General features: G+C 41.1%; 1 protein-coding gene and 1 long non-coding RNA gene across 5 annotated transcripts in view; one reads left to right on the plus strand and one right to left on the minus strand.

Annotated features, from left to right (window-relative positions):
- Positions 92–25,465, plus strand: LOC106510103. The gene is made up of 3 exons (XR_001308292.2): positions 92–335; positions 1,542–1,698; positions 23,966–25,465. It is a non-coding gene; the product is annotated as an uncharacterized LOC106510103 (long non-coding RNA).
- TIPRL (TOR signaling pathway regulator) overlaps positions 24,838–27,072 on the minus strand; it is a 35,461-nt gene continuing 33,226 nt past the window's right edge. The window contains exon 7 of one of the 4 annotated variants that reach the window (XM_001928523.5): positions 24,838–27,003. In XM_001928523.5, coding sequence (XP_001928558.1) covers positions 26,860–27,003 — 144 coding nt within the window. In that variant the 3' untranslated portion in view covers positions 24,838–26,859. The remainder of the gene's footprint in view (positions 27,004–27,072) is intronic. The other 3 variants (XM_021089447.1, XM_021089448.1, XM_021089446.1) reach the window with 3 other exon arrangements.

Consider the following 27,072-nt stretch of genomic DNA (forward strand, 5'->3'; position numbering starts at 1 on the left):
CCGGCCCACCACGGTGCGCCCCGCCCAGGTATCTGCCCTCCTGGCGGCTGCCAGCGCAGGCGCCCGGCGAGCTCTGCGCCCGCCTTCGCCCCGCCCGCTTTTACCCGGCTGGTTTGGGTCTTGGAAGGCGGGTCGGGAAGGAAGGTTGGGTTTCAGGTCCACCCAGCATGATTAAACTTCAGTCCGGCGCCAGGCTGCGCATGCGAGCCGGCTACCCTGCCGGGGTACTCGTAGGTTCAGTCAACAAACACGGAGGCCCTAGCACGTGCGAGACACTGCAGAAACAAAAACGGTGAATCCTGGACCCCCTCTCCTCTCGCCCCACACTTCCTGTGGTATGGATGCAGATTTGTAAACAAACGATGTGGGAAATCCGCGGTCTGATTGTAGTTACACTGGAAATAACTGTTTAAAAGGCACTTGTGTTCCTTGGTGGCTCAGCTGGTTAAGTATCCAGCCTTGTCACTGCCGCGCACTGCTGTGGCACCGTTCAATACTTGGCCCGGGGAACTTCTGCATGCCTCCCGTGCAGCTGGGGGAAAAAAAAGCATTTGAGGCCAACTGGAGTAAATCATATCTATAACATACTTTGTGTAAAAGTTAAACAAGAAAAATACTACTGTAATTCTAGCTGGGAATGCATCAAGAAGAATGATTTGGGTAAAAACTTGAACAGGTAGAACTTGAGTCAAGGAGTGAGGAAAAACATATTAGATTGTTTTGTGTTTCTTGGATTGTTTGTTTTACTGACCTCAAACCGGATTCCAACGCTAATGATTCTACGTTGGAGAATCCATGTAACTCCCAGGAAAGTGCTAGAGATGGGATGTGGGCTCACATCTCAAACTGCTTGCTGGGGAATATCTGGGAAAATAACTTCAAGGTGAAATAAGCTTAGGAGCTCCTGTTGTGACTCAGCGAGTTAAGGACCTGACATTGTCTCTGTGAGGATGGGGTTCAATCTCGGGCCTTGCTGAGTAGGTTAAGGATTCCATCATTGCTACAAGCTGCAGAGCAGGTTGCAGATGGGGCTCAGATCCAGCATTGCTGTGGCTGTGGTGTAGACTAGCAGCTGCAGCTCTGATTTAACCCCTAGCCCAGGAACTTCCATAGGCTGCAGGTGCAACCATAAAAAAGAAAAAAAAAGATGAAATAAGCTTAGAAAAACAAATCCACAGAGAGGTTACCAGGAGCACCCACTAGAGAATCTTCCTGCAGTCTGTCTCTCTCTCTCTCTCTCTCTCTCTCTCTCTCTCTCTCTCACTCACACACACACACAAGGGAGAACTTTTATTGAAAGAGTAGGAGTGCTGTGTCAGACTTGAGTGAATTTAAATAACTACCAAGAACTTGGGCTTGTTAGTATTATAAATCAACCAAGCAAAAGGATTTGCACAGGTCCCTATTCGAGTAAGTCAGATGTTTATAGTTATATCCCTTTGTGTTTTCATTTTTATGGATAGGAAAATTTGCTGTGCTTTATGATTTTGCTTTACACCTGAGATTTTGAATAACAAATGCTGTTGCTCTTTATGCTCTAGATGCCCATTACCCTCTTGTTCCACTCAAGTAAATTTCTGCACATCTCTCAAGACTCTTCAAATATCAAGGCAGACTGGAAAGTTCATCCACTATGGAGTTAGGAAGATCTGAGAGTTACAACTCTAGCATCATCCCTCACTAGCTGTGTGGCATTGAGTAAGTTACTCAACCTTTCTTGTCCTCAATTTTCTCATCTGTAAAATGGACATAAATGACTACCTCTGAAAATTACTATGGGATGTAAACATGATAGTATATGTAGAGAACCTGGAACATGGCAGGCATTCAGTTAGCAACTAATGGAAGCTAATGTTCTTTTGCCATCCCCTCTGAAGCCTTCTCTAGGCCAACATCAGGAACACTGATACAGCTGTTCCTCTTTCCTCTGTGTTCCCGAAGCAACTTAAACACATCTGTACGTACTCATCTTTATCACGGTTTTGTCTATCTCCTCTACATTGTGAGGCCCTAATAGTCTCAGTTCTCTACTCTCTGAACTGGGAAAAGAACCCACAAAATAGGTGCTCAGTAAATCCAGGTGAGTGAGTGAATGAGAAATTTTGTATCTGTCTTTTGCAATTCAGGGAGTTATAACAGCCAGATTGGCAGATAGGGCAACATGGAAATGATTGTGCTACCCAAGTCAGCATGCAAAGCCTATTTTGTCAGTGGAGAACACTGACTGATCTGCCCTCCACCTCCACCCTGTGTTCATCACAGTAAATGAGATTTTGATCAGAAAGGCAATACCCATAATCTCATCTCATGTCTAAAACCAGTATTCCTCTAAAAGCGGGGTAGGGATAGACTCTGCTATTGGCCCAGGCTGGCAGGGGAGCCTGCAAATCACAAGCACACACACACACAAATGCAGTAAAGGACGCAGGACTTACCTGGGAACTCACTCAGCACAGCAACCCCCCTCCTCATGAGTAACACTGTTCAAGTCCCAGGGAACCGCTTCTTCATGTTTCCTGCCCAGTGTTCTTGAAATCAAAGGTGACAACATCTGAATGTTGTGAAGATGGTAGGTTGTGCCACTATCTGTGCAGACAGATATTGCTTTGGAGCTAGTGGGTTACAAACCGTGGAAGAGCTTAGGTAACAGAAAAAAAAGTCCACTTATCAGATCCCTCCACTAAGATGCCTTCGATGCCGTAGAGTCTTAAATAAGAATGTGTTAGGGAACTACTGACTGAAGCCACCTTGGCCAGGCTTTAATTGTCTTACAACAGGCAATCCTGATAAGGAACTGGTGAAGCCCTGAAAACGAACTGGGAGGATTTGGGAGGGACCAGTGGGAGGGAGATGACCAACCTCCCAGAATCCTTGTTGCTGGAATCCATCTTGCCTGAGAGATGCTTCACCTGGAAGGACCCTGAGCCAAACCAGATATGGACCGAGCTAGACGATTGGCTAGAGACAACCTGGAAACTAATCCCATGCCCATAAAACTGGAGACTATAAGCCGCCTATCTGAGCAGTTCTCCTGGGTTCCTTTACCCCAATGTTCTGTGCTTGAGGCACACCTTCCCAATAGTCCTTAACTTTGTCAGCATGTATGTCTCCTTGAACAGTTCACTTCCAACTTTTAGATAAGAGCCTACTTGCCGTGTCCAGCGCTGTAGGGCAATGGGAGATCCTGAAAGAGGGACTGCGCACCAGGAAGCACTCCATTCAGCAGAACAAAGGCCCTAGTCTTTAGACCACCTGACTTTTGTTAAGGAAGGTGATGTATGTAGGTTAGTGGGCAAGAACAGGCATAGGCTATGACAAAGCTATCTCTTAATGATATCAGAGGAAACTATTAGCAAGGAAGTTACTGGTGCATACCCTTAGGACACAGTGCAGCTATTTATAGAATATTGTGGTTAATGCATAAGTCCTTTATCTTGTCTTTGAAGGAGACCCTGTACTTGAGAACTCTTTTGGCATACATGCTTTTCTGGCTTTGCCACACACTAAGTTTGCTTTCTACAGAGTTCAGCAGTCCAGTGGTCTCCAACATCTCCCACTTTTTTATTTATTTGTGGCATTAGAACAGTCGTAGTAAATTGTGATTGCAGAGCATTCATTTGCTTTCTATGGATCAATCCAATTCTGCAGACCATGTCCGCAGCAGGTCTCCAAGATGAACTGTCACATTCAGGAGGTAGGAGTCTGTCTCGATCCTCCTGGGAACCTATCATTGCAGCCTTTTTTTTAAATGAGATAGGGGTGACAGTCCTCTCTTCCATAGCTACTTCCTGCTGGCTAGGGGTGATGAGTACTGGGTGGCTGGACATGGTAAGTTCCTACTATAGAGGATGGGAAGAAAAGAAAAATAAGATTAAACAGAGGATTGTGATATGGGTTGATAGCAATTCTGTTGAAGGAGGTGTGTATTTTTAATCTAAGTTGGTTTTAACATTTGATGTGCTATTAACACGTAATTAACAGGAGCTATTGGTCATTATACATGTTGCCTCCTTTCTGTTATATCAGAGGAGACCTTTAAAATGTAAGGTTGCAGCTGCCAGCTGATGCTGATTTGAGAACAGCTGGTGGCATCAAGTCTGACAGCACACATAAACCTTAAGTTCTCAGCAATACAAAGACTTGTCTAAAATTGTTCTCATAATATTTCCTAGTATTACCTTGGATGTCTGACTCACAGCTACTCTATTCTGCTTTTTTTTTTTAATGGCCAATGCAAATACACTGTTAAAGATTTGTTTTTCTAGATATGAGAAGATGCAAGAATTTGGGGCTATAAAAATCCTTACCTGAAATCTAACTATCTGAAGGCCTGTTCTATCAGTTATCCCAGAGCATAGAGTGCCTTACTTCTGGTTTCCACGCCGAGCTCTGCTCAGTGGGTGCTGCAGGTCAGCAGCTGCAGTGGCTCATGCTTTACTCCATGTAGGGGCTGATGGCAATTGCCAAACTTCAGTTCACAGTGCTTCCCCCTGGTCCTAAATTTGACCATAGTCTTGGGAGGCATATCATGACTATTTTATCCCACGGTGCTAGAAATGAATATTCCTAGATCTGGCAAAGATTTCACTGTGATAGGCAACTCAATGTGCTATTACTGGACTGGGCCTTATTAACAGTAGCAAAAAGCCTCTGGACCACCTATCTTCCTAGTCTGTTATGGTCCAGGAAAATATTCCCTCTTGTTGCATTTTCCCAGATCTAGAGATCACTGACCTCATATGGAACTGTGTGTCATTTTATCAGAGACTCAGTTACACATTTGGCAATGCAAGAAATAGCAATTTTGTGAAAACTGTTAATAAAAATAATAGATAGCAGTATTAATAAAGTTATAAGCAAAAATTTATGTTAAGAGCTTTCACCAAGTATAGCCCAGTATATTCCTGTTCAGCTGGCTTAGTCTGTTTCTCATCTTTAAAGGAAATTATATCTGGCTTTGTCCATTCAGCCTAATTTCCTAGTGCTATTAGGCTGGTTTTAAATTAATATAGCCTGGGAAAGTTGTATTCCCTTGGCTGAAGTCTTACTTGTTGTTGATTGAGTTTGAGTAGCATTGGAAGAAAACATATTTATGGTCTGGGTCAGAGCAGGTATTAATGGGCCAGGTGAGGGGATCCCACCTAGTAAAATCAATAATAAGAGCCTTAGAGGGGAGAAACCCACCAGGGTAAGCCACAGAAGTAAAACAAATAACCATACAAGTCAGGTGTGGCAATCTTAGGACAGTGATCTACTTCTGATGTCTTCTTTTTGTTTGGTGTTTGTTTTTCTTATCAGAGCCTCATTTTAGGGTGAGTTTGAGGTCAGTAGTTCACTCTATAGACCAGTCCAATGTAGAGGCCCTTCTTAAGTGAGAAATATAAATTTAAGAGTTAATTTTCTTCATTTTCTTTGTGCATATGGCATTTAGAATTCCTGATAAGAAACCTTTTATCTAGGCTGGAGACAACACTTTAAATGATACCTTTCCAGAATGTATATAGTCCCCTCATTATAATGGGACATCTGATATTCACCCAGAGACAGATTACAGCAATCAGCTTCAGAAACAAGCTGAGGTCATTTTTCTTAATAATTCAGTTAAAGTTTATAATAATGTAACACAGTGTCAGAGTGTGTAGTAACACAGTGTCACTATTTGGAAAGTGAATTTTAGACAGTAAACACTAATCTCAATACACAAAACTAGAATATGAATCAAAACAGCCTTTTTCTTTAAAATTACCCTCATTTTTACCAAATATATTCAGATTAGGACCAGAGAAAGTCTACCCCAAATGGAAAACATGTTTTCTAACCATTTCTTTTTCATTATTGTGTTTGCCAGGGAGCTGGGAAGAACCAAGCAGCTGTCTTGGATTTCCCATAGCCCTGACTGTTAGCAAGCTATATAAGACAGACTTACTTTCTTTTCCCTTAATAAAATGCAATTGCATTCCTCCTTCCTTCTTTACTGAAAACACACATCCTACTTTCCGAAAGCAAGGACTGTCTTTTTACAGAATAGCTCAGGATGGCACCAAACATAATGATTAAGTCTTAAATAAGTTTAGTTTTTGTTTAGTAACTAAAGTCTCAGTATCTCATTTGAGTTCTATTAAACCTAGGTACAATAAGGTATTATAGTTAATGCTGATGACTCTAAAGACATGTCTATATTAATTAGAACAACTAACTTTAATATTAACAATGAATATCAAATACTGAATATTTTCCAGTTCACTTGAACCAAAAATTAATTTATGTTTTTTGAGAATTTATATAAGCACTTAATTTCCTTTAAGCCAATTAAGTAGAGCTCTTTTATGGATTAATTTTGGCAATGCCATACATGCACAACACACACAAAAATGCATACAAACAAGCAAAACAGAGACCTCATATTTCTCATCCTGAAGTTTCAGCCATGAATAAGGTACAACTGTGTAAAACCTGTCAGTTACAAGAGACTGGATTCAAATTAGGTTTCTAGCAGATGGAACAAATCATTGTCACCTGTCTAGATGGCGAACCCCCTTTATACTAATGTTTATGAAAAAGGCATAGGACTTCTATTTGTCCCTGAGAATTCAACTTACAACTTTACCCCTTTTCCTGAAATGTGTATTTCAAAAAGATGGTGAGATAAGTGTTTCAGAAGGCCAGGTAGAATACCTGTATCTCAAAGGCACAGGCAAATTCCTCCTAGGATGACTTTGTTCCTTTATGGCCAAAAAAAATTTCCTTCAATACTTACAAGCCTCTTCCCTGAGACCTTAAAGGCCATGCCAAGTAAGACCAGGAATGGAGTTTGTGGGCCCTGTTCTAATTTTTGTAGTTTTCAATTATCAGGGCAAGCCTGGCTTATAAATTGGGCTGCAAGAATGGCCTGTCCTTATATGAAACCAGAATATCTAATGTAGCATTATGTCGACCCCAGGCTCCCAGTGTCATTCATCGGAAGTCATGTGTCAGTTCGTCTTCCTCCATGCCACTGTTTCACACTCCTGCCAGGAATCCAAAAAGGTGTAACCACTGTTTCTGGAAAGACAGCATAACCTATTCCCCAGGTTATTAAAGGATCAGGGCCTTCCCATATATTTTCCTCAGGTGTTTTCCCATATACTAACGGGGAGGTACCAGGAATATGCTAGCCATAGATGTTCCATGGATGTTATTCCTTGTTCATTACAGGTGAAAAAATTTAAAGTAAGCAAAGCTTGTCTTAACAGTCTTGTGGGGGAGGAGCCTTCTTATTCCCCCTTTTGTTTTTTAAGTTGGAGTTTCAATTTATGATGTGCACGTTCTGCTATAGCTTGTCCTTGGGGATGATAAGGGATGCCAGTGACATGTAAAATACCCCACACTTGACAAAATTCAGCAAAAGCCTTACTAGCATAAGCAGGACCATTATCCGTTTTAATACACTGTGGAAGGCCCAAATAGCAAAAGCTTACAAACAATGGTTTTTGACATGTTGAAAAGTCTCACCTGCCTGAGCTGAAGCCCAAAGAACAAAGAAATATGTGTCAACAATAACATGAACGAATTTTAAACGACCAAAACTATTAATGTAACATCCATTTGCCATAGTTGATTAATTTTCAGTCCTCTAGGATTGACTCCATCATTGGTAGACACTTAGGCTAAGCTTTGACACGATGGACAGATTTAACAATATCTTGGACAACAGCGTGAGACAGACTAAACTGTCTACACAGCATTGCTGTGGGTTGATGGAGAAATGCATGCAAAGCACTAGCAGTTTCAAAAATAGAAGTTATAAGCTGGTCCACCTTTTGATTACCATCATGTAAAGGACCTGGCAGAGAAGTATGAGAACGTATATCAGTAATTAAAAATGGTGATGTCCTCTGTCTAATAATTTGTTGTGTGCAAAAAAAAAAAGATGAAATAACTCTTCATCATTTAATTCTTTCAATTTTGCTGCTTCTAGTTTTGTACTAATTGTGCCACATTTTGAGAATCTGAAACAATATTACAAAGATACAAGATTATTTTTAAAACTTGTTGAACAGCCACTAGTTCCACTTTTTGAGCTGAAGTGTAAGAGGTTTGTATAATTTTAGTAATATTTGGACCTTGAATACCAGCTTTACCATTTGAAGATCTGTCTATAAAATAAGTAGGATTTTTAGCAATAGGCTGTGATCTGGTAACTTTTGGAAATATAAAAGAGGTCTCTTGTAGAAATTTTATAAGTTTATTTTTGGGTGGATGATTATCAAGTTCTCCTGTTTATCCAGCTAAAGCATTTCTGCCATGGCAATGAGGTTCGGAATAAAGTTTCTCTCATGAATTTGTCTAGAGGGACATGTATAACATTTGGATCTACTCCAATCAATTGTTTAAGACAGCATCTGCCTTGGATAATAATCTTAGCTATGAGGTCTACATAGAGTGTTGCCGTTTTTACTTCTTAATTAGAAAGATGGATCCGGAGTTCCCGTCGTGGCGCAGTGGTTAACGAATCCGACTAGGAACCATGAGGTTGCGGGTTCGGTCCCTGGCCTTGCTCAGTGGGTTAAGGATCCAGCGTTGCCCTGAGCTGTGGTGTAGGTTGCAGACGCAGCTCGAATCCCGTGTTGCTGTGGCTCTGGCGTAGGCAGGTGGCTACAGCTCCGATTCAACCCCCAGCCTGGGAACCTCCATATGCCGCGGGAGCGGCCCAAGAAATAGCAACAACAACAATAACAACAACAACAACAAAAAAAAGACAAAAAAAAAAAAAAAAGAAAGATGGATCCATTCAACAATGCCAAACGGTGGAATTTCTTGAACCAGGACTGCTGTAGGTGAATTTATGGAAGGAAACACAATCAGAATAATAGGATTATCATAATCAATACATTACAACTGTGCCTAATTCTTTGAGAGTTGCAGGAGTCAATGTATGTGGGGAGGTAAGGTCAGGATTGCCCTTCAATGTTTTAAAAATATGAGTCAATTGATTTGTAGCAATTCCTAAATAAGGCTGTAGCCAATTAATATCTCCCAATAATTTTTGAAAATCATTTAATGTATTAAATTGGTCCCTACAAATTTCCATTTTCTGTGGCCAAATAGTACGACCTTCTATTAAAGTTCCTAAATATTGAAATGGAGTGGTTTTTTGAATTTTATCTGGGGCTATAATAAGCCCCTTTTTATTAAGATATATTTCAATATCCGGCAAGATGGTAAAAACTTGTTCTTTTGAAGCAGAGAGGAGAATATCATAATATATGCCTCAGGATATTTAAATCTAACAGGAGTGAAGGCTTGATCCACAAATTTTTGGCTTAAGGGAAGGCTGTTTTTCATGCCCTGTGGCAATACTTTCCATTGATATCATTTCATAGGCGCTTTGTTATTTAAAGCAAGAACAGAGAACACAAGTCTACATTTATCTTGAGGGACTAATGGTATGGTGAAAAAACCATTCATTTAAATCTATAACAATTAAGGCTCAATCTAAGGGAATTGCAGTAGGAGAAGGCAAGCCTGGTTGTAAGGCCCCCATAGCGTACATTGTTTTACTAATTTCTCTTAAATCATGTAGTAGTCTCCATTTACCTGATTTTTTAGGGATACTAAAAAATAGGAGTATTCCATGGGTTGTTAATTTCCTTAATATGTCCTGCTTGTAATTGCTGAGCTATTAGCTCATGCATTTTAGTCAGTTTCTCCTGAGTTAGGGGCCATTGATCTACACAAATTGGATCATCGTTAATCCATTGTATAGGATCTGCATGGGCTAGCAGAGACTTTTCAATGGCCCATATTAAAAATCCTCATGGAACCCTATTCCATGTTTATCAAGCTTAATGGGCAAGTTTATAGGTTCTTTTATGCCTTGATTATTTTTTCCTAAACCTGTTTGTTTTAGATATCCTAATTTTTTTTCATTAGTTTCCATCCAGGGGAAGAATTATTAGAATCACCACAATAGACATCCTCAGTTGTTAATTTAAGTCTCATTGCAGATGGACGATCTCTTCTCCATGAAGTGATGGGTATATCAGCAACATAAGGTTTAAAATAACCTGTTTTCCCCTCTGGTCTGACCCAGGAAAGCATCTGCTGACTTTGATGGACTCTAGTCAGAACTCCTAATCCCCTCAACTTCGTTTTTGGGGGTAATTAAAGGCCATGTGGGATGCCAATCACTGTAACAAATAACTGAAACATTGGCTCCAGTATCTGTTAATCCTCCTATATTTTTTCCATTAACCTTAATAGTCATTTGTGGACATTCAGTTGTGACTTCCTGAGTCCAAAACACTTGAGAAGTCCCTGAACTTCCAAATCCTGATGTTCCCCTTTCATTCTGGCAACTCTTTCTTTCCTATCTTAAAATATGGCAGCAGTAACAATTGAGCAATTCTCATTCCTGGCTGTATATAATATGAATGGTATCTGACGTTGCCATCACCTTAATTTCTCCCTGATAGTCCTCATCAATCACTCCAGGCAAAACTTGTAAGCCTTTCATGGTTAAGCCACTTTTCCCTATAATGAGGCCTACAGTATCAGGAGGAAGAGGGCCGTAAATTCCAGTAGGGATATCCTGAATGCCCTGTTTATATGTTAAAACTGCTGCTGTGGCACAGGGTAAATTCACCCCTGTGCTGCCAGGAGTGGCCCTTGTAGGGGATTGGATTCCTTTTCTGTTTGAGCCACAAATGCCCTCATCATTTGATGGGACCAGGCAGGCCCCGATTCCCATTTCCTAACACCAAAGCTGTCTAAGCAGGGTGCCATTTTGGTGAAACTTAGACCGACATTGATTAGCCCAATGATCTCCTTTCTGACAAGGACATAAACCAGGGTTATGACTAGATCCTGGAGATGATCCTGTGGCGGGGTGTGCCTTTTCTTTTTAGTGGGCTCAGCATTGTCTCTGAAGTGTCCTGCCTTTCCACAGTTAAAACATTTCTTTGGAGTTCCCATCGTGGCACAGTGGTTAACGAATCCGACTAGGAACCATGAGGTTGCGGGTTTGATCCCTGCCCTTGCTCAGTGGGTTAAGGATCTGGCATTGCTGTGAGCTGTGGTGTAGGTCGCAGATGCGGCTCGGATCTGGTGTTGCTGTGCCTGTGGGGTAGGCTGGCAGCTGTAGCTCCTATTAGACCCCTAGCCTGGGAACCTCCATATGCCACGGGAGCAGCCCAAGAAATAGCAAAAAAAAGACAAAAAAAAAAAAAATTTCTTTCCTGAGCTGCCAAATGTTCCTTTCAATGCTACAGCTAGCATTGCTTGAGTATGATCTGTACTCCCTAAATCTTGACACACCTTAATAAAATCATAGATGCCCCCTAAATTTTTTACAGGGGCCATTGCCCTTTTACAGTCTTTATTTGCATTTTCATATGCCATCATTTAATTAAAATATCAGCCGCCTGAGAATGTGCTACTTGGCGACAGATGTACTACTCAAGTTAGGCAGTCCACAAATTGTGGGTAAGGTTCTGTAGGGCCTTGAAGGCATTGTACAAAAGATCCTTGTGGATTTCCTCTCTCAGGAATTGTCATCCACAATCTTTGGGACTCAACTGCTCATACGCCCAAGGATCCTAAGTCATTTGGTTTGCTAAGTTAAGACAAGGGCCTGTCCCAGCCAACATTTCAAAAGTAATTGAACATTATTTCTTTGATTTAAGCAAGCCTGTACCTGACAAAAATCTGAAAGACTAGACTTCCAAATTAAATAGTCTCCACCATCTAAGGTGGCTTTGGCTATCATATGCCAATTCCATGGGGGAAGTTGAAGTGTCCCCATGCTTTCCACCATAATCATAATAAAAGGAGCTGTAACTCCATTCTGTATTACACTCTCCTGAAGAGCTTTAAGAGCTTTAAAATCAAAAGGGTTTTATGTGTGTGGATATTTTGTCCTGGGACTTAAGGATCAGGGGCAGTAGTTATAGTGCATGCTAAAAATGTCTGATCCTCCAGACTAGCAGATTTTAAGGCTGATTGAAGGGGAGTTAGTGTTGCTTCCACAGCTAAAGACTTATTTAAACTCTCATCAAGAAAGGGATCAATCTGAGGAGGAACAGAACACATAGGCTTTCCTTTATGCTCCCATAAGTGTTCCAAAACCTGTCTTACTAGTCCCCACATAGAAAAAATAGAAACAGAGAAGCCCAAGACTGATGGGCGCGCTTTAAATGTTCTCCCACGAGATCCCAACATTCTGGGTCCACAGTACCCTTGCCTGAAAATCTAGAGTTATATTTGATCACGGCTTCTAACAATTCCTCTTAGACTCTGTTACCTGAGTCGTTTCATACATTTAAGCAATTGAATATACTGTTTAGTTTCCTGTGATTGATTCTGCCCCATTGTTATCCTGGTTTAAAGTTTCTACTTGCCAACTCACAGCCCAGACTCTGTGAAGTGCAAGGCTACTGTCTCTGCCATCTGTAGTTTCACTTTCTCTGCTTGTAGCAGACCTTCTCTTCCAGACCCACACTGGGCGCCACTCTGCAGCATCCAGCTCTCCAGGGCAATGGGAGATCCTGAAAGAGGGACTGTGCAGTATTACAAAACACACAAGACTCTTTTACATTTAGGAAGTGGGGGACCAGGAGGCACTCTGTTCCACAGAACAAAGGCCCTAGGCTTTAGACCACCTGACTTTTATTAAGGAAGGTGATGTATGTAGGTTAGTGGGCAAGAACAGGCATAGGCTATGACAAAGCTATCTCTTAGTGATATCAGAGGGAACTACTAACAAGGAAGTTACTGGTGCATACCCTTAGGACACAGCGCAGCTGTTTATAGAATAGCATGGTTAATGCATAAGTCCTTTATCTTGTCTTTGAAGGAGTCCCTGTACTTGAGAACTCAGTTGGCATACATGCTTTTCTGGCTTTGCCACACACCAAGTTTGCTTTCTACAGAGTTCAGCAGTCCAGTGGTCTCCAACACTCACTCTCAAGCCTTGGAAGGGGTCCCCCTTCCTGCAACAAATATATCATCTCCAAGTAGTGCCAAGTATCCATTTTCTTGTTTCTCTGCATTTTCTTCTTTCTCTAATTTAAGATCCCAGAGGTATTCACAGATTAATGCAGTATTTGCAACACATCAAATAGATGCAGGCTGATAAGTATTTTGTAATATTAAGCAATTCATATTACTCTTAAATGTGTATACATGTAGTTCTAGGCATAACATACATAAAACATAACACTGACTTTGATAGGAATGGAGTAGACACAGGTAGTTTTAGAAGTCCCAATAAAGGACCACAGATAATGAGGGAGACTTACGGGACTTTGGGAGATCACTGTAAGTAAATAAATTGCTCAAAAAAGCCATCAGAACAAGGCAGGTTTGCTTCATTAGTGGATCCTTGAGAATTGCCTCAGGTTGTTGGGTGGGGGTTGAGATGAGGCCTTCATTCATGTTCAGACCAAGGGCAAGAGTTTGAGGATGACCCTTCTGCGGATTTGAATACACAACTTAACCCATAAGAAAGAGGTAGGGAGGCAGAATATTAGAATCTGCACTGAAGCCCATTGTTAATAGTTTTACCACTATGCAACTAGTTATGTAATGCCTGAGGAACATTGTCTATAAATACAAGATATTTTAAAATATCTTAAAACTAAGTTCCTCTCCACCCTCCCACCCCACCCCACCCCATCCTCAGGGTTTGCTGACTCATTTTTTTTTTAATTGGTCTGTTATTCACTTAAAAATATTTACTGAATGCTATGTGCCAGTAAAGAAATATGCAGTTCCTTTTCTCAAAGAGGATAAAGTTACAAGTGCCAGTTTGTAATGAGGTTTTAACCATCTTAGCAGGGAAATGAAAAAAGACTCTAACAAGAAAACACTGCCTACATGGCACAGGTAAGTGCTTAAGAAATATTTACTGTGCAGAAGTATATGACGTGTTATGTGTATGTGGTGGTAGGATATCCATACTTCTTGGGAAGCATTTTTCTTCTTTTTGTAATTACTGATGATTTTCTGAAATGATTTTTTTTTTTTTTTTTTTTTTTTTTTAGGCAAGAAATAGATTTATTAAGATAGGACACGTGTGAGAGATACAAGCAGTGGGCAGGCAAGGAGGCTCTGTGATTTTCTGAAATGATAATGAGAGAAAAAAAGTAGGTGTTTGTTAAATACTCTTAGCAAGATTAAATATTTGGAGTTCACGTCATGGCTCAGTGGTTAACGAATCCAACTAGGAACCATGAGGTGGCAGGTTTGATCCCTGGCCTCACTCAGTGGGTTAAGGATCCAGCGTTGCCGTGAGCTGTGGTGCAGGTTGCAGACACGGCTCGGATCCCATGTTGCTGTGGCTCTGGTGTAGGCCAGTGGCTATAGCTCCGATTTGACTCCTAGCCTGGGAACCTCCATATGCCAGAGGAGCAGCCCAAAAAATGGCAAAAAAGACAAAAAAAAAAGATTAAATATTTGTGGTCTTCCATAATTGTTTATAGTGCCTTGACCTGATGCTTATGTGAGTTGGATACTTGATATTATGGTAAAATAGTCAAGATATTAGTTGTCATACTGAGAAAACCATGTCTATGAAATCCAAAGTCTGAGAACAACTGGCTGTGTGGATCCACATCTATAACTAGTTATTCTCTACCTTCAATTTTTTTTTTCAACCTTAAAATGGGGGTTTATGCCGGCTGATGTGTACATTCATCTTTGGAAAGTTTATTCCTCTCAGGGTTTGAATAACACATTTGTACAGTGCTTTATAATTTATAAAGTAAAGGGGTTTTTTGTTTTTTGTCTTTTGTGGTTTTGTTTGTTTGTTTGTTTGTTTGTTTTGTTTTGTTTTTTTGTCACATTCTCGGCATGTGGAAGTTCCCGGGCCAGGGAGCAAACCAACTGCAAGTGACAACCCCAGATCGTTAACCTAGTGAGCCACAGGAGAACTGCCATAAAGTAAGTTCTTTAACAGCATAATGTAGTCCACAGTGTCAGAAGGACATAGGTTTAAATCTAGATTCCTCCCTTTCTTAGTTTTGTGACTGTGGGCAAGTTATTTAAAATTTCTAAGACTTGGTTTCTTGATTCGTAAAAGGAGGTAATGACAATACCTGCTCATAAGGTTTTATGAGGTGTGAATGAGATAAGCAGTGTGAAATACTTACCATATTTTTTCTTTCTTTTTTTTTTTTTTTTTTTTTTTTTTCTTTTTAGGGCCACACCTGCAGCATACGGAAGTTCCTAGGCTAGGGTTTGAATTAGAGCTGCAGCTGCCAGCCTACATCACATCTCACAGCAACACCAGATCCCCCACCCACTGAGCAAGGCCAGGGATCAAACCTGCATCCTCGTGGATACTAGTCCAACTCGTTTCCACTGAGCCACGATGGGAACTCCCTACTGTATCTTTTCAACAAAAGGGACTAGGACAACTAGGGATGTGATCCCTATCCCAGAAATGGATGTTGCCAAAAAAAAAAAAAAAAAAAAAAATGATATGCCACAGATTTTGCCAAAAAAAAAATTTGACTCAGTAGGCTGAGTCACGAAACCTGCCCTGGAAGTTCCCATCATGGCTCAGCAGTTAACGAATCCAACTAGGAACCATGAAGCTGCAGGTTCGATCAATACCTGGCATCAATCAGTGGGTTAAGGATCTGGTGTTGCGGTGAGCTGGGGTGTAGTTCGTAGACTCGGCTCAGATCCCACGTTGCTGTGGCTGTGGTGTAGGCTGGCAGCTGTAGCTCCAATTAGACCCCTAGCCTGGGAACATTCATATGCCGCAGGTATGGCCCTAAAAAGACAAAAAACAAAAAAACAAACAAACAAAAAAACCCACAAAATGCTGAGTAGAAGTCATGCTGCCTGACTTGAGCTGGGACAAATGTCCTTTCCTACCTTTGGACTTGAAACATTGGCTTTTTTATTTTTTTGTCTTTTTGCCATTTCTTGGGCCGCTCCCGTGGCATATGGAGGTTCCCAGGCTAGGGGTCTAATCGGAGCTGTAGCTGCCAGGCTACGCCACAGCCACAGCAACACCAGATCCGAGCTGTGTCTGCAACCTACACCACAGCTCACAGCAATGCCGGATCGTTAACCCACTGAGCAAGGGCACAGATCAAACCCGCAACCTCATGGTTCCTAGTCGGATTCATTAACCACTGCGCCACAACGGGAACTCCCAACATTGGCTTTTCTTGGGTCTCAAGCCTTTCAAGGCTTTCAGACTGGAATTTACACCATTCATACTCCTGAGTCTCCAGCTTTATGACTACACATCTTGGGAGTTTCCAGCCTCCATCATCACATGAACCCATTTTGTATAATAAATCTCTTTTGTATAGGTATATATCTCCTATTGGTTCTGTTTCTCTGGAGATGCCTAATACAACTATATAAATGAAATAATAGGAGTTCCCGTCGTGGCGCAGTGGTTAACGAATCCGACTAGGAACCATGAGGTTGTGGGTTCGGTCCCTGCCCTTGCTCAGTGGGTTAACGATCCGGCGTTGCCGTGAGCTGTGGTGTAGGTTGCAGACGCGGCTCGGATCCCGCGTTGCTGTGGCTCTGGTGTAGGCCGGTGGCTACGGCTCCGATTAGACCCCTAGCCTGGGAACCTCCATATGCCGCGGACCCAAGAAATAGCAAAAAAAAAAAAAAATAAGACAAAAAAAGGAAGCTAAAAAATAAATAAATAAATAAATAAATGAAATAATACGGTCTTTTGTGCCTGGCCGCTTTCACTTAGCATAATGATTTTGAGATACACCCATGTAGTTGCATGCCTTAGTAGTTCCCTTTTATTACTGAGTAGTAAACATGTACCACAAGTTATTTATCTGGACATTTAGTTCCTAGTTTGGGGCAATTATGAATAAACTTGTTATAAACATTTGTAGTAGGCCTTTGTGTTGACCTGTCTTATTCTCCAGGAGTACGATTGCTGAGTTGAATGCTCAATAAAAGTTTATATTTATAAAAACTGCCAGACCCTTCCAAAGTCATTCATTTCACATTCTCCCTGGAAATTTGTGAGATTCCAGCTATTTCACATCCTCTCTGCCTATTGATATTGTCAGATTTTTTTAATTTTAGCTATTATAATAAGTATAGTGATACCTCATCCAAGTTTTAATTTGTGTTTACCTAAAAACTGGTTATTTTGAGCATCTTTTCTTATGCTTATTTACCATCTACAAGGTTTTTAATTGGCAGATACAAGACCTTTATAAGATATGTATCTTACAATTATTTTCTCCCAGTATATGAGTTACTTATTGTTGATGTTCTTAATATTTTTCAAAGAGTAGAAGTTTTTTTTTTTTTGGCTGTACCCATGGCATGTGGAAATTCATCAAACCTGTGCAACAGTAGTGACCCAAGCTACAGCAGTAGCAACACCAGATCTTTAACCCACTAGGCTACGAGGCAACTCCTCATTTTTAAAAACGTCATTTTATCAATTTTTTCTTTTAATGTTCAGAGTTTTTGTGTTTTTTTTCCCACCACACCTGCAGGATATGGAAGTTCCCTGGCCAGGGGTTCTGAGCCATAGCTGAGACAACACCAGATCTTTAATCCACTGTGCTCAGTCTGGGGATTGAAACACAGATAGGAGCCAGATCATTAACCCTCTGTGCCACAGCAGGAACTCCAGATTTTTGAGTTTTATTGAAGAAATCTTTACCTAATTAAAGTCACTAAGAATTTTGTTTGCTTACTTCCACAACTTTTATAATTTTAGGTTTTACATTGTGGTCTATGATTAATTTCAAATTAATTTCTGTGCATGATATGAGGTAGGGTTCAAGATTTTTTTTTTTTTTTTTTTTTTTTTTTTTTTTTGCCCATGGATGTCTAATTGTTCTAGTACCATTTGTTGAAGAGACTATCATTTCTCCATTGACTTACCTTTACATCTTGATTCAAAATGTTGCAGAAACCATGCAGTGGAAAGAGACAAGTAGCACTCAGAGATGGGGAATAGCCAGCTTTATTCAGCACTGGCACAGGCTCAGGGTAGTCGCCTCCAGAATTTGAACACCAGGTCTTTGTTCTAGGTAGGTTTTATACAGTACAGACTTCCGGGTCTCGTTTTTCCTGTGTAAGGAGCCTGCCCCACCACCTTCCCGAAACAGTGTTCCTGCCTAAGAAGCTAAGTAAACAAAAATGAAAACAAAACTGATAAGCAATGCTTGGAGCATGGCTAGCAGAGCTGCTAGCAAGGACATAAGGCACGTTTTTGCTACAAGATTACAAGAAGGGTGGTATGAGGCAAGCAAAGCTGCTGTCTAGCACGTAGCTGCCTCCTCAGCAGGGAGGAGGGTTTATTTCTATAGTTAAAACTCTTACTTCATTCCCCCCCTCTTGATGTTCAGGGTGCCTCTACACCCATCAGAATAGATCCTGACAGGGTCAAGGGGGACCAGATTAATAACAGCAAACAACAATCATCACCAGGGAGCTGATTCCTCAAGCTTCAACCGTGCATTGACTGACCAGCTTCCATTGTGGTCAGAGCAGGGTTCTAAGATCATTGTCTCCTCTGTATTGTCAGGTGTAGAGGTTTCTTGGGATCAAGGGCAGCTCTCCATTCTCCCCAGTCATCAGTTGGGCCAACTCTGGAGTGATGGATCCAGGTGTCTATTCCTGTTGCTTTGAGAGCAGTGGGGGTGGTTAAGATTACAGTATAGGGCCCTTTCCATACTGGCTTTAAAGGCTCCTTTTTCCAGTCCTTTATCCACACCTTGTCCCCTGGTTTGTGGGGGTGCTCTGTTATGCCTAGAGATACAGGTATTCTTTCTGTGACCCATTTGTGTATTTGTGAGATAGTGAGCCTCAATCCTTGCAGTTGTTTATGTAAATCTAAGTCTTCCAATTCTCTGGTGTTTCCTCTCAAACTGATCAGTGGAGGCAGCCTTCCATATAAGATTTCAAATGGTGAGAATCCTATTTCCGCTTGGGGTGAGCGTCTCAATTTTAGGACGGCCACTAGCAACATATCTGCCCAGGGCAAGCTGGTCTCCTGACATAACTTCACTAGAGCCTTCAGTTCATGCATTCTACTTTCCCTGAGCTTTGAGATTGATAGGCCCAATGTAGCTTCCATCAGATCTGTAAGGCTTTCACCACCTGCTGCACTGTCTTGGCTACAAATGCCATTCCAATGTCTGACCCAGTGCTCAGAGGCATTCCATATCTGGGAATGACGTCTCTCAGGAGAGCCTTGGTTACTTCCCTTGCCTTTTCAATTCAGGTTGGGGAAGGCTTCTACCCATCCTGAAAAGGTGCAAACAAAAACTAGCAGATATTTTTATCCCCTGCTCAGGGTGACTTCAGTGAAGTCTACTTTCATATCCTCAAATGGGGACAGTCCCCAGTATTGTGTCCCTGCTGGTCTGTTAGGCCCCTGGGAAGCAATATTTTGCAAACAAGTTATGGACCATTGGAAGACAGAGGAGCAAAGTGCAGGAAGAGGTGCAATGGGGTAGTACCGACCCATTGAGGTCTCTAAGGCTGTTTTGCCCATGTGGGTTAACTCATGTTGCTGGTGGACTAGTTTGTAGGCTAGCTGTTCTGGAACATAAACCCTGCAGTCCTGTGTGACACAACATCTCATCTTAGTTTTGGTTCCTCCCTCTTTTATCCATTTTTCTTCTTCTGGAGAGTACTTGAGGACAGTCGGCACTTGGGTTTGTCTGGCGGTTGCCCCTGGGCTGCTTGTCTGGCGGCTGCATCAGCACTGCCATTTCCTCTTTTGCCACCAGGTCGCCTCCCTTTTGGTAGCCTTTGCAGTGGATAACTGCTACTTCTTTAGGCTCCCATACTGCTTCTAGGAGCTTTAAGATTTCAGCCTTGTTTGTGATCACTTTTCCTTCAGCAGGAAGGAGTCCTCTCTCCTTATATAAGACTCCATGGACATGTAGAGTTGCAAAGGCATATTGTGATTCAGTATAGATATTAACTTGCTGGTCTGGGCTCAGCTCTAGTGCTCTGATTAATGCCCATAATTCTGCTCTCTGTTCTGACCAAATTTGAGGAAGCGCTTCCGCTTCCATCCCTTCTGAGATACCACAACATATCCTGCCATCCTTTTCCCATCTTCCATGAAGCTACTGACATAAGTATACAGAACCAGGTCTGGATTTTGGAGTGGTCTGTCAGTTAAGCCAGGCCTGCTGGAAAACACTTCGTCTAGTACTTCTAAGCAGTTATGGTCTGGGGGCTGCTTTTCATCTGGTAGGAAGGTGGCTGGGTTCAGGGTTTGTACAACTTCTAGCTTTACCCGTGGATTTTCACATAGTAACCCTTGGTATTGAGTCATCAGTGCATGCGTGAGTCAGTGGTGGCCCCAATTGTCCATCAGGGTTACAACTGAATGAGGGGCTTTAACATTGAGGTTCTGTCCCGGAGTCAACTTGTCAGCCTCTCTTACCAACAATGTGGTAGCTGCCAGCGCTCAGAGACAGGGAGGCCATCTGGCTGCAACTGAGTCAGTTTGCTTAGACAAATATGCCACTGGCCTCTGCCAAGTTCTGAATTCTTGGGTTAGGATTCCCAGGGCCATTCCATTTTTCTCATAAACAAAGATGTTAAATTCTCCGGTTACATTGGGAAATCCTAAGGCTGGAGCCATGGTGAGTTTGGTCTTGATTGCCTGAAATGCTATCTCCTGGCTTGGTCCCCATTCAAAGGGAGCCTTTTCTCCTCCTTTTAGGGCCTCATACAGAGGTCTGGCCAAGTCTGAAAATCCGGAGATCCATATCCTGCAGAATCCCGCTGCCCCTAGGAACTCATGTGCCTTCCAGCAGGTGGTATGGACTGCAATGGAACTAACTACATGTTTTCTTTCAGTCCCCAGCATTCTTTGGCCCCACATGATGTTAAAGCCCAGGTACTTGGCTTGTTTCTTAGAGATCTGTACCTTTTTCTTTGATACCCAATACCCAGCCTCCATTCGTAGGGAGAGAAGAACGTTTGTTCCTTCCAGGCATTGAGCCTATGTGGTGCTGGCCAGCAAGAGGTCATCAACATACTGCAGCAAGATCCAGTCTAGTTTTCGTCCAGAAAATTCAGCCAGGTCATCAGCCAGGGCACCACTGAAAAGAGCAGGAGAGTTCTTGAATCCTTGTGGGAGTCTTGTCCAAGTGAGCTGCTCCTTTGTCCCAGTGTGTGGGTTTTCCCATTCAAAGACAAACAAGAACTGACTAGCAGGTGCCACTCGGAGGCAGGAGAAGGCATCTTTTAAGTCCAAGAAAATGAACTGCCCAGTAGTGGTAGGGATCAGCCCCAGCAGAGTATACATATTGGTCAGGGAGGGGTGCAATGTGACCGTTGCCTCATTTATGGCCCTCAGGTCCTAAGCCAGGCAGTAGTCTTGTGTCCCCAGTTTCTTCACAGGCAATAAGGAGATGTTCCAGGGTGACCAACACTTTATCAAAAGTCTGTGCTCAAGTAGCCTGTCTGGTGAGCCTGGATTCCCAGTCGAGCTTCTCTGGGAATCAAGTACTGTCACAGCTTTATCAGTTGAGCTCCAGGTATCAGATCAGTCAAGATAGGAGCATGGCGCCTTGCTAGTCCCAGAGGGTTTCTTTCAGCCCAAACCAATGTGTACTCAGTATCTAATTCTGGGGGAATGATCCCCTCTTCTGAAGGAGAAGAGTACAGGCAGAGCCATGATTAAAGGAGAGGGTGGTTCTGTTAATTAGAGTTGAGCTGATTGGTCGGCAGAGAAGGAGATTTGAGCCCTCACCTTGGCCAGCAGGTCTCTTCCCATCAAGGGAACTGGGCAGTCAGGCAGGTAAAGAAATTCATGCACTACCTCCTGGCCTCCTAACCAGCACCATCGGGGACCACAAAAGGACCTGAGGGTTTGGGAACCTGTGGCCTGGATGATGGTTGTTTCTCTCCCCGAGAGGGGAGCCATGGGTTGCCTGACCACCGAATGTTCAGCACCTGTACCTACCATAAAGTCTATGGATGGCCCCCTACTTGAATTCTGACCTTAAGCCCTCGGGGGCCTATTTGGAGAGAGCTGGGGCAGATACTGCTTCAGCTAAGCCAATTAGATTCACGCTGGATGGGTCGACTAGGCGGGGGTGCCATTTTGGCCTTTCTCCCAGGACGGTTGGGGCATTCATTTTTCCAGTGTTCCTTCTCTTTACAGTAGGCACATTGATCGTGTCCAAGGCGGCTCCTTTTTCCCGGCCTTGTCCCCTTAACTTCTGGACTGGTCCCTCTGGAGGTACCGGTTTCAAAAGGGCTGCCGCCAGAAGCGCAGCTTTTTGTTTCATTCTCTTTTCTGCATTGCAGCGGGCCACCTGGTCACAGTTAATGAAAACTTTGTTGGCTATTTCTAGTAATTCTGTGGTGTTCGTTTCCTGCAAATCCTTCTAATTTCTGTAATTTTTTTATGGATGTCTGATTGGGCTTGTCCCACAAAGGCAACATTTATCATCTGTTGTTTCTCAGGCGCTTCAGGATCAAAAGGGGTGAAGAGGTGAGCAAAGCTGCTGTCCGGCACATAGCTGCCTCCTCAGCTGGGGCGGGGGGGTTGTTTTTCTGGTTAAAACTCTTACTTCAAAGGTAGGTCTTTAGGTCTATTCCTTGATTTACTATTCTGTTCCATTGATCTATATGTCTATCCTAAAACAATTCTCATAGTCTTGATTACTTTAGCTCTAGGGTAAGTTTTGAAATCAGGCACTTTGAGCCAACTATATCCTTTTTCAAAATTGTTTTGGCTATTCTAGATTCTTTGGACTTCATACACATTTTAGAATTGTCTTTTAAATGTCTAGTGAAAAAGCCTGCTAGGATTTTGAATGGGATTTCATTGACTCTGTGGACCAGTCTGGGAAGAATTAGCATATTAACACCTTTATCTTTCATTTGATAAACATGGTATTTGTCTCCATTTACTTCTTTCTCTCATCAGAGATTACCTGGTTATTTCCCAGATATCTGTTACTGGTTTTACTAGTTTAATTCTCATTGTCTGAGGACATATTTCATATGATTTCAAGTGTTGAACATTTGTTGGCTTACTGTCTAGAATATTCTCATCTTGATGTTCTAGGTGCACTTGGAAACAATGTGCCTTCTATTGCTGTGTGAATTTCATGCCCATTCCACAAGGGTAACAGATTTTTTTTGTTATCCATTCAGTATTCTGGGCCCAGGTGTTCTGTTCCTCCAAGGTCAAAAGTTATTTGTTTGTACTCCTTCTCCAGCAGTAATGGTTTTTTGTCCATGTCCTGACGACAGGACATTTCCTACTCTTCCTCCCAGAATTAGATGAGTTTTATTCCTCTCTCAAAAATAATGGATTTTACTGGGGCCCTGGGGTGGCTATGATTTGTTGCCCTTCCCCCAGCAGCATAAATCTTTGGCATTCTTCAAAAGAAGGGTCTGGAGGAAATGGGAAGGGTTTCATACCTATCCTTCAGCAGCCAGTTATCCCCTGAATGCCTGAACCAGACAGGGACTTTCTGGTCCCCTGCTCTGCCCAGTGTTTCTTGTGAACACTGGTCTGTAGGCCCTTGGGAAAGAAACTGAGAGTATATGAAGTCCCCTTATGTAAGACTCTCAGCTATTCCAAACTGACACATTAGCCCATACTGAGCCTTTCAAAATTTGTTAAAATTTTAATTGGCTTTTTTCTTACCTGCTTGTATAGTGGCCACCTCTTTTTCTCATGCTGTAAGATGAAACAGTTTATATATTCCATGCTTCATTGGAGGGCCTATCACTCTCTGGGATTCAGTTGGCTTTGCAACCTCAGTTATCTGAAGAAATTATATCTCAAGAAAAGCTGTAATTGTGTACATGACCCAGTGTTTCCCCCTGGTTAAGTTAGGCGTAACATTCTCTTGAGGCTTTCCACATCCTCTTCCAGGCAGAACTCTACCTCTACTAAGAGTGATTTTGTTCTTGTCAGTATTGTTTCCATCATTGCAATCACTAAAATTTGTAATTATTTTTACTTTGCCTCCTCTATTAGACTTTAACTCCACGAAGACAAAAAGTGGAGTCATCTCTCAGAATCCACAGAAGATTTGATTCCTGCCTCCACCCCGTCAAAATCCAAGGATGCTCAAGTCCCTTATATAAAAGTATATTTGCATATAACCTACACATATCCTCCTATACACTAAATCATCTCTTGGTTACTTATAATACCTAATACAATGCAAAGCTATGTAGATATCTATAAATACAAAGTAAATTCTATTTTAAATAGTTGCCAGGCACACAGCAAATTCAAGTTTTGCTTTTTGGAATTTTTTTTTCAATATTTTTGATCCAGTTTGTTGAATCTGCAGATGCAGAACCCTCAGATATGGAGGGCAGATTGAATATCTTTTCATCATTGTAATCTCTTATACCTTGCATCTTTTATATTGGATGCATAGTAACTAAAACTAAAAAGAATGATACATAACACAAGCATTTATATTTTCCAAAACAGCATTAACCTATCATACATAAAACAATGGCTAGGAGTTCTCTTGTGGTCCACCAAATTAAGGATCCAGTGTTATCACTGCAGTGGCTCCAAGTTCCATTCCTGGCCCAGGAATTTCCATATGCTGCAGGTGTAGCCCAAAACAAACAAACAAAACAATGGCTAATTAAAACATCCATAGAAGTACTTGTTTTGTACTATGGGACAGAGGGAGAAGAAGAATAAGAATATGATAGCTAAACTGGAGATTCGTATTCTGGACTGTTAGATTTTCATTTATAGTCTGTCTGGAGAATCTGGTTATAAGTTGACTAAGTTCAAAACAGAAAGCACAAACAAGAAGGTATACCAAACCATTTTTTAATTAAGCTTTAAGAAAAACCTGAATTAAATGAAATAGCAAAACACAGGTCAGTAATTATTTATTGTTTATTCTCTTCTTACAAAAAGACACTTGGACCAAATAAATATAAAATGGTATATGTCTTATTTAGCAATGGGCAAATACAAGTTTTCTTGGTATTCTCCACAGAGATAAACTAATGAAATTTTCAGAAGTACACTCATCTTATCCACTTCCCACCCTCTATGAAAAGGCCAATCTACAATTTTTAACAATGGATTCTCAAAATAAGTAATCTAAAGCTGACTCAAGGCCTAAGACATCTGAATCAAGCTAATAATATGTATATAATAAAATGTTGCCCAGAAACCTCAACTAATTCAACTAATGAACATTCTTACAAATTTTTCATTTCTCATAATCTGTACCTAGATTAGAGAGTCTGTTATTTTCAAATCTGCATGGCAAATAAAATGAACAGGAAGCAGAATACAATATGTACACTTTTCTGTCCTAAGAGAAAACATTAAATATAGGTATATTTAATATACAGTGAACATGCCATGTATTTTCTTAAATCCAACAAATCCTGATTTTTCTATACCTTGCAGGTGATGCAGCAGAAGGCAATCAAATATCAAAATCATTTGTGACCAAATTTAGCTAATAAAATTAGCTTAAAAAAAAAAAAACCAACACACACAACACAGCAGAGTCTGAGCAATGATGAATATCCAGTTGTATTTGTTTCACTAAAATTCTTCTTCAGGCTAATACCTGAAGAGCTTTGCTAATACTTACTTATTAATTAAATATTTTTCTTTAATGATTTACGTATCAAGCGGAAATATGTACAATAGTTATTTCAAACAAGATAAAGGGGATAATTTTTTCCCCCGACCTGCAAGTAAAATATTTTTAAAAATCCATTTAAAGTAATTTCTTACTTGGTGCTTTACAACCACTTCCTACATTATAGAGACCATTTAGAAAGGCAGAAAAGAATATAAAGTGTATAAATGGTCACCATCAAAATAACCAAATGGATTTTAAATGTACTTTTGTGTACTTTCTGTACTACCTAGGTCTTGTATTAATTAAGTACATTTTACTGGATCCTATAATATTAAAAACATGAATCTTAAAAAAGAAAAACTGGTTTTTATATTTTAAAATAAGCTCCCTCCTCCTCCACAGCTACCCTTCAACTATTTTAAGCAGAAAATTAATCTGGTTGCTTTAGGGGTTGATATAATTGCTGCTTAAAAAACATATTAACATTTCAAACTTTTTAGGACCAATACCAAATTCAATATCCCATGGATTTATTCACTCTGAGGGTGCATGGAAGATGGAAGTAAAAAGTGTCAGTACAAATAGAACCACACTTAAGAAAAAGCACCTAAAGATGGAGGAGAAACAGCCGACATCTGACTTGTCAATGGCAAACCAGGTGTTTCCAAGGACATAACACCTTAAGTTCTCTGAAAACCTAGGTTACATGGTTCATTGTCTGAAACAGTCTTTAAAATTTAAAAGCTAATTTAAATTTAGAGGGGTAACTTTTTTTTTAATTTTGGGGTATAAATCATTTGAGGTCAGTTTTCTAGGAGGCAAGTCATGACTCTCCACAAGTGCGAATAAACACCAAAAAGCCCAAGGTAAAGAACCAGTACATCAACATGCATGATTAGGAATCCTATGAAAGTTACAAGGTCATCATTCAGTGATTTAAATTAACCTCCCCATGGTAGAAGACAGCATTTCATGATGGATACAAGTCGTGTCCACTGTTCCTGAGACAAACACACATCACCTCCTACTGGTGAGACCCCATTTTGTAACAATTTAGAAATCCGAATTAAACTCCAGAAAATATAAACCTGGCATATGAATTTGAAGACAGAGAGTACAAATGGCAGTTGAGTGGAACCTGCCTGTAACAATCTTTTATTTTTTTTCCTTTAAGGCTACAGAAAATTTGCACATAGACAAGGCAATTAAATCTCATAATAAAAATACCCTCCTCCAAATAGCCCCAAGGTCTCCAGTCAGATTCCACGGTGAGTATATGTTGTAACACATTCTATTCCATAGGTGTACATTCTTTTGAGTCTGAAGGGTTAGCATCAATTCTTTCTGGAAATATTAGCTTCTCACAAACCGCCTCCTTTATCGGTAAATACTGTGATATTTCATTAGGTTCCGTGAAGAGGGAAGGTGAAACATGCTAGGAAATACATAAATCACATTAGCATATATTAAGTTAACTGCACTGATATGCTTTGGTTCATGCATT

The sequence above is a fragment of the Sus scrofa genome, chromosome 4 (genome assembly GCF_000003025.6).
Source record: "Sus scrofa isolate TJ Tabasco breed Duroc chromosome 4, Sscrofa11.1, whole genome shotgun sequence".
Taxonomy (NCBI): Eukaryota; Metazoa; Chordata; class Mammalia; order Artiodactyla; family Suidae; genus Sus; species Sus scrofa.